At 31.5% G+C, this 7,776-nt stretch overlaps 1 protein-coding gene across 1 annotated transcript; it reads right to left on the minus strand.

Moving 5' to 3' along the window:
• Positions 1-434: 434 nt before the first annotated feature.
• Positions 435-2,340, minus strand: LOC106429599 (Golgi SNAP receptor complex member 1-2). Its single transcript, XM_013870348.3, has 6 exons — positions 2,059-2,340; positions 1,578-1,759; positions 1,167-1,256; positions 1,004-1,075; positions 788-917; positions 435-706 (listed from the first exon to the last, which is right to left on the minus strand). Exons 1-6 carry the CDS (start codon positions 2,189-2,191, stop codon positions 609-611), a joined length of 705 nt encoding a protein of 234 aa, XP_013725802.1. The 5' UTR covers positions 2,192-2,340; the 3' UTR covers positions 435-608.
• Positions 2,341-7,776: the final 5,436 nt, after the last annotated feature.

Here is a 7,776-nt window from a genome sequence, read left to right on the forward strand (position 1 = left end):
CCCTGACAAAGCTGGACCAAGTCCATATAAAGGCTCTGGACCACCACAATATCTTTTTTTTTAGAAACCACCACCACAATATCTCTAAACCGGTATGAACAAACTAATTAACATTTCTTGAAACTATATGTAGGGCATGAGTAGTGAGACAAACATAAGGACTGGATCATCATCATCAGTGAAGTGTGTCCCCACCCTTTAGATTTTATAACCTGAGCGGACGTAAATGTAAGCTGAAAGATCAATTTATGAGCTGGGTTTACTTTTTTCGTACTAGTGTTGTGGTGGAGAGGATCAAAACAAAAGGATAGGGACTAAGAAATATCTAACACAAAACAGAGCTACAGTGTGCATTGGACCACACTGTCTGTACGACATTAAAGAACTTTGAGTGTGGTAAAAAATAAACAAATACCTGACTGCTGTCACATGGATTGATCCTGTTAAAATGTGTTTTCTCGAACTTTAAGCTGTTTTATGATTAAGAGTGTAACATTATATCCTACAAACACATAAACCGAGCAAAATACAAAAGCAAGAAGAAGAAAAAAGACTTGGAAAAAAATTAATAAGCTCTTCTTATACTCTAGGTGTATGAACAATACTGTTTATTTCGAGAGCCAGTAGATGATTAGAAACAACGTACAAGCAGCAATCACAGCAGAGAGGATAAGTGTGTCCCGAGAACGTCTTCTTCTAATTGAACCTATAAATAGAGAATACAAAATTGCTAAATTTAGTGAGAGATAAGTTGAGAATATCATATAGAGGTTGAATAGAGAGATACCAAGTAAGCCACGAATCACTGGGAATTTGTCTCCGAGATTTTTAACTTTCCCTTGAACATCTGAAAACAGAGATCGTTGAGAGCCAAGAACTGCTCTTGTTGCTTGAGCTTGACCAATAACTTCATCAATCTGCAGCCAAATCATCATTAGATAATTAACAATATAACAAGGGCTATGAACAGAATATAAAACTAAGATTAGAGAAAGTATCTTACATGAGAAATACTTCCATGGATTGAAGCTCTCTCCCTTAAGACTTGCACACCTGGTGACATACTACCAGAAGCCTGCAGAAGCGAAAACAGATCCCAACTTCCTATCAAAAGGTGACCACAGAAGAATGTGTATTTCCTATCTTAAGAAGACTCAATTCTTTACCTTATATTCACTTATGTCATCCCTGACAGAACTCAAAAGCTCAGCATGTTCTCTCATGGAGTTTATATTTCCTTTTATCCTTCGAAACTCCTATGAATTAACATTGGAAAAACATTACAGGCGACAAGATAGGTCGCTATATAATTCATATTACTAAAAACGCATAAGCATCGCTAAGAAAAAGCCACACTAGTGCAAAAAAAAGAGGATTCTCCTTTTACCAAAAGATGGGACTCTCTAGTACTTAACCACAGATGCATGATGCGAAAACATAAGGGTTACAACAGTATCATCATGTATCCCACGTGCCACTATGTTTTATGCATCAACATTGCAAATATAGCCAAAAGGTATCAGCATATGCACATAACTGACAAAATTAGAAAATGAGAGAAGATGCAGGAGGAGAACCTGGGTGTATTCATGAAGTATATCTCTGTGCCTTGCAAGCTTTTGAGTAACAGAGGTTGTGGATGCAGCAGATGCAGCACATCTACTCATGGAATCGTTAATGTCCAACAGCTTCTCAAGCGAAGATTGGATCTCAATCTCCATGGACTTCCATGATCTTGGAGACCCGGCGTCAACATACCCTGAGAGACCAACACACACACATTTCAGCTAGAACATAATGTGATTCGATACACTACAAACAAGGCCGTTCAGCTAACGCGAAACAGAGTCAAATACATTAGGAAGATATATATCCGCTCTACATCACAGCCACTAAGAATTGATTCAGCAGAACCAAGACTGAGAGCAATCCATTATATCGAGAACTAATATGATCGATTCGATCCGTATATCACATTCAAAGAGTGGAGATCACAATCAGCGTAACAAGAGCATGAGTGAATGATCAAAAGCGGGATACGAAAGAAGGTAACCGAACCGCCTTGAGTGGATCTGGCGCCGAGTTTAGCGTAAGAGGAGAGCTTCACGTCGAGATCGCCTTCGATTTTGCGAGCTTCTCTCCGAAGCTCCTCCCAACCTGATTCCTGTAGATCCAAGCTCGATTCTGTCATCTCCACCGATCTTCTGATCGTGAGCCAATGCCAAGAGCCAGCATGTTAACTCGAAGCCTCTTACGCAAAACGAAGGATCCGAAAATGAAGTTGGAGTACCCAGACCCGGACTTGTAAATCTGAAATTCATACCAATTTCCAATGTTACTAATCCCACTCAAAACTATTAACTATTAACCATCAACGGCGATTAATCGAGAAAAACGGTTGACAAAAAAAAAAATTCGAGAAAAACAGGTGAGGTAACGAACTCGAATGGGCCTCCATATTATTGGGCTTCCACAAACAATTATGTACATGTATAATGATAAAATTATATTGAAAACTTGGGTCGGCAGTTAGAAATTTTTTATTTTAAATGAATTTACATATTATAAGCATTTAAAAAAATTGTAAATTGAAAACGATATTATAAAAAAAAAAAAAAAATTTGAAGATTATATTTTTATTTTTATTTTTAATAAATATTTTTGGACTGAATTAAAATGAAAGTAATTTTCATTATTCTATGAAGAAATGCTAGAGAAATATGCTAAGGAAAAGCTTATATTATCTAAGCCAAAACAACCTTTTGTTAGTGTGAGTAGCTTGGTCTGGGTATGTTTTAATTAAAATGTGATAGTTTTTTCCTAATGAAATTCATACTTCAACCTCCTTGCCACTCTTTAAATTGAATACGGTTTATCATTATTAAATAAGTTTAGAATTTATTAGATAAATTTTACTATTAATTTAGAAGTTATTAATATTGTGGAAACTTGCGTTATGAATTAACAATAAATTAAATGATAATATTGCATGGACGTTTTTTATAGAATCTATGCTCGTATATATAATAAATAGCTTATGCTGCAGATGCATGTAATTATCTTGAAAAATATATTTTTGCATTGGTGTATTAATACTTTGAAATAAAACTGTTTATCGTACAAAGGGAATCGTTCAAAATTTTCAAATATCAGAGTGTGCGTTTATTCAAATAGCTAATATATAATAATATGTTTGCGCTATTATATGAAAAAAAAAAAAGTTAGGAGCACTATTTATCGTGAAAGCAAATTATTATTCCTATGTTTTGTTTTTGCTAAAACATTATTCATATGTTAAATGCTCAGTATATGTATATCAAATTAGTAAATTCAATTTTGCGTTCACTATATAATATTATACATTTTATATGTACGTTCACTGATATACTATAAACCTATTGGTTCATCTAGGGTCTTTATATATATATATATATTGTATTTTCAATATTAGTATGCCTTGCTATTAAGAGAAGACATGAAATGTATGTGCGTATTAATTAAGCTGAATAATGTTTATAAGTTTTTTTTTTTTTTTGCTAACATTTGGAATAATGTTTATAAGTTATCGTAGAATATCTATATATATAAAAGATAACCTTTTAGTTACACTTGAAATGTGGATGTTTTTGTTTAACAGACATGAAATAGCTGCTAAGATTCGTGCTAATGAGTTAGTGAGAAGGGGAACAGAGTTCTTGCGCCATAATCTCATTTCCTCCCCACATCAAATCTGATCCTTGATGCTCCGGGATTTTTCTCTCTCGGATCATTCCATAGTTAGCTTGCAAAGAGAAATAGAGTAAGTTTTGCAAATACAGCCCTGAGAAAACCAACAAAACCAATGTAAGAAACAGAGCAAGTTTTGCAAAGAGAAATGACCAACAATGAAACTTCCCGCCATATAAATTCATGCTCATCTACACAAACCCTAAATTTCAGGATCAAAGTTTTTCTTAAGATTAATCTATGCCTTGCATACATATGTGTAACATTAAAATTGGCTGAAGTGTAAGAATCGAAAATTGGAACTTAAAACTAAAAGCTTAAAACAACTCTTCCTAAAATAATGACCAAAACTTTCATGTCAAATCCAATCACCAAGTGCATAAACCATCAAGACTTTCTTTTCCACTGCTTTGTGAACTTCGTATACTCAAAGAAAACAAATGAAAAACCACCCGAATCACCAGTACTACGACAAACAACACGCATCAAAGAAGAAAAACAGTAACTGACAATTACAAAAACATGAGACCATTGTTTCCACTAACCTTCAATATCTGGGAATAAAGAAATCCACGACCTTTCCAGGCTTTGCCAATAGAGGATAAAGATCATCTGCACAACACATAACAAAACCCTAAATCTCTCAGAAGAAGATAACCGTGACCAGTATTACAATGGCCGACTTTCAAATCATCGAGCAGGAAAGAGGAGCTTGGCAATTGAGAGGTATGTCCTGACCTCAATTGTGGGATAACCTCTACTGGTGTTTAAATCGGAAAGAAAAGGTTGTGAGTTAGCCATTTCTCAGAAAATAAGTGGATTTCCCTGTTTGAATAGATTGGTTGGATGATTTTGAGAGTAGAGATGTTAACCTTTTTATACTCGAATCTCCACCGCCTTGCAAGAGAGAACCTCACACTGATTGTAGATCGTGGATGATGGATTTAATAAGTACTTTAAGATGATGCATCTGTAGCCGGTAGATTGCTGGATCCGTAGTAAGAAGATGAAGCAACTCGCTCGAAACCCTTGACTGTGTTAAGATATCGCGCAACGGCGGAGAAGAAAACGGGATTTTGCAACTCGATCGAACCTGGTAGATTGCTGGACATCGTATCTCAACCGAAACCCTAGACTGGGGCACGATATCACAGCAGCTGAGGAAAACAAAAACAAAGAATGCAAAAAGACGCGTTTCGAGCAGATGACCTAATCTTTATACATGAGCTTTACAAAGCAAAACAATGACAACGATTAGAAACAAAAGCCCAAACTGAAAAAATCTGACAAATAAATGAAACGATTTGTTTCATACGTGTCGCAACAGGAGCTCGCGAATTGTTACGCTGGCGTCCTTGTTGGCATACCTGGGAGAGAAGCAAAACCTCTTTTATATATAAAGATACTAAATCTTTGTAATGTTATCTAATTACCATGATATCCTTAATATCACCATATTTTAATTTTATAAACATATTTTATAAATGTTATTTTGAAAAATATAAAAAGGAATTTAAATTTAAAATTCAATTGAGAAACAATGTCTCAAAATTATGTATTATGTTGTTTGAGATTATGTTTCAAAAGGAAATTATATATTTTTAATATAAAAATATTTTCTTTATAAACTTTAGTTTTTTTCGAAATCAAATATATAAATATAAATATATATATATATATATATAATATAACCACGTTTTTAATTTATAAATTTGACTTCTTTATATATGTGATTTGGAAATCAATAAAAAAAGGAAAATTAAATTAATAAGAAACTGAACAAAGATTATTAAAAAAATAAAAGAAAATTTTCATAATACCATTAATTTTCTGACAAAAAAAAATACCATTAATTCTAATTTTTATAATTTCATTAAGGATATCAATGTAATTAATCATTCTAACAATTAACATGAAAACAACACGTACGAAATTATTTTTTCAAATAATATTATATATAAGATTCACATTATTAAAGAATAATTTCCCTTTTAAAATGATCTCAAAAAACATAATAGATATTTTGAGATAATTTTTCTTTATTAATATTTAATTCTAGCTTAATTTTCCTTTAGATTAGTTTCCAAATAACATATATATAAAGGAAATGTTTTTTTTTTCAAAAATGTGATAATTTTTTATATATAATTGATTTCCTAAAAAAGAAAAATTCACAAAAATAAAACCATGATATTTAAAACATTAAAAAAAATTCCATTTGAAACATAATTGATATTGTAAAATTCAAGTACTAAAATATATTTTTTATCAAGTAATATCTTTAATACACTAAAGAATTTTTTTTAATTAACATAAAATAATATCTGTAATGAACTAACACTACTACACATAGTCACTATAATTAAGTTTTTTTTGACAAACAAGGAAAGACATTATTTCACAAAATAAAAATTTGAAAAGCAAAATTCTGGTGTATAGTTTTAAAAAAGTGAAATAATATATTTTTTAAGTGATCTTAAGCAGAAAAAGGGTACTAGAAATACAATACCATGTCATTACAATAAATAATATGTTTGATTTGATTACTCAACTTCAAATTATCAACATTTCATCTTTTGTAACTTTATATCGAAAATGTAAATATATCTTAGTATATCTAGATTTCAACCAACATTATTCTAAGAAATTTCAGAAGTCTTTGTATAATAACTAAAATATCTAATCTTAGTATATCAAGATTCAAACGCAAAATAATCTGGTTAAAACTAATCTACATGTAATGAAGATAACCAAAAAAAAAAAAAAAAGGATAACTAAACCAATCAAATCATGCATAATTTCACTATAATATATTTGAAAATATAAGATAAAAAACCAAACTAAATGCAACTAACAAATTAATCAAAACTATAATCTATATAGAAAGATAAATATAAGAGAAATTGCACCCCATACCTTAAACTTTTACCCTAATTAATCAAGTACCTTAAATCCCCCAATGTTATGTCTTCCTCCATAAACACATAGTTGTCACATCCTTGGTATTTTCACTCTTTTCAGTATATTACCCTAATTTGCTCTAAATATAATTCATTTTGAGAAGTAATACAATATACTTTATAATTCATTTAAATTTTATCTTGTTTTCGATTTTTTTCAATTATCATCGGTATTTATGTTTTTTATTAATTAAATATTATTATTTAGAAAGAAACGACACGTGACCGCTTTTACCAATAGTACAAGTCAGTCTTTCACTTCATGAACAAGCAAGTCTTAGAGTTTTTTGTGATACAAATGTTAAAATTGTTGATTAAAAGCGGTAGTAAAAACATATCAATATTTAAAGTATTAATGAGTGTCATTTTGATGATTCTTTATACAATTTTCCCACGCTATATATAATTGTCATCTTGTTGGTTAATCAAGCGTTTCCTCTAAAACCTCTAAGACATTTTCGAGGGATTTACCTGAAACAAAGTTATAAACAACTTCATTTATGTTCTGTTTTGGTTATGATTTTTGAAAATTTACTGTTTGTCATGTGCAATGGACACTTTGATCTTTGAAAGGGATTTAAAAGTGAATGTGGATTTGCCTTACCGTTAATTTTTTTTGGGATTTCAAATTAAAATTAATTTACAATAAATGGATTGCCTCTAAAACTTTTATATATTAGTGTTAGTTCTATTAAATTTTTAATATGGGTCTCAACATGTCTCCTCGAGATAATGACTTTTATCAATCTATCTCGAACTGAATCTCTCGTTAAGACGGAAAATAAACCTTTCTTAGACAACCCTACTTTTTTTTTTTTGGCATCAAAGTAAATGTTATTAAAACTCTGGTTCGTTTAGGTCCGCTGCATGAGCGAGCCCTTGATGAACCTTAATGTTTACATTTGCAAATCGCAAAGCACTTGATCGTCCTCCCTTAGCCAGGGATTCTGCACGGAGGTTTAGAGAACGAGATATATAAGAAAACTCAAGCTTTTGAAAGCATGTAGCAGTAGCTTTTATGTCTTCTATTTCGTGCGCCATTCATCCTCTTTTAGGATGATGTTTACCAGCTGTTGGCAGTCAGATTCAA

The sequence above is a fragment of the Brassica napus genome, chromosome C3 (genome assembly GCF_020379485.1).
Source record: "Brassica napus cultivar Da-Ae chromosome C3, Da-Ae, whole genome shotgun sequence".
Taxonomy (NCBI): Eukaryota; Viridiplantae; Streptophyta; class Magnoliopsida; order Brassicales; family Brassicaceae; genus Brassica; species Brassica napus.

What these genes read in the sequence shown, in the direction of transcription:
- LOC106429599 (XM_013870348.3), bottom strand. Translation starts at nt 2,191, where the DNA reads ATGACAGAATCGAGCTTGGATCTACAGGAATCAGGTTGGGAGGAGCTT. An exon ending in CGCCAGATCCACTCAAGGCG is followed by an intron (nt 1,760 to 2,058) that starts GTTCGGTTACCT and finishes TTGGTCTCTCAG; the next exon opens with GGTATGTTGACGCCGGGTCT. An exon ending in AGTGATTCGTGGCTTACTTG is followed by an intron (nt 707 to 787) that starts GTATCTCTCTAT and finishes CTCTATTTATAG; the next exon opens with GTTCAATTAGAAGAAGACGT.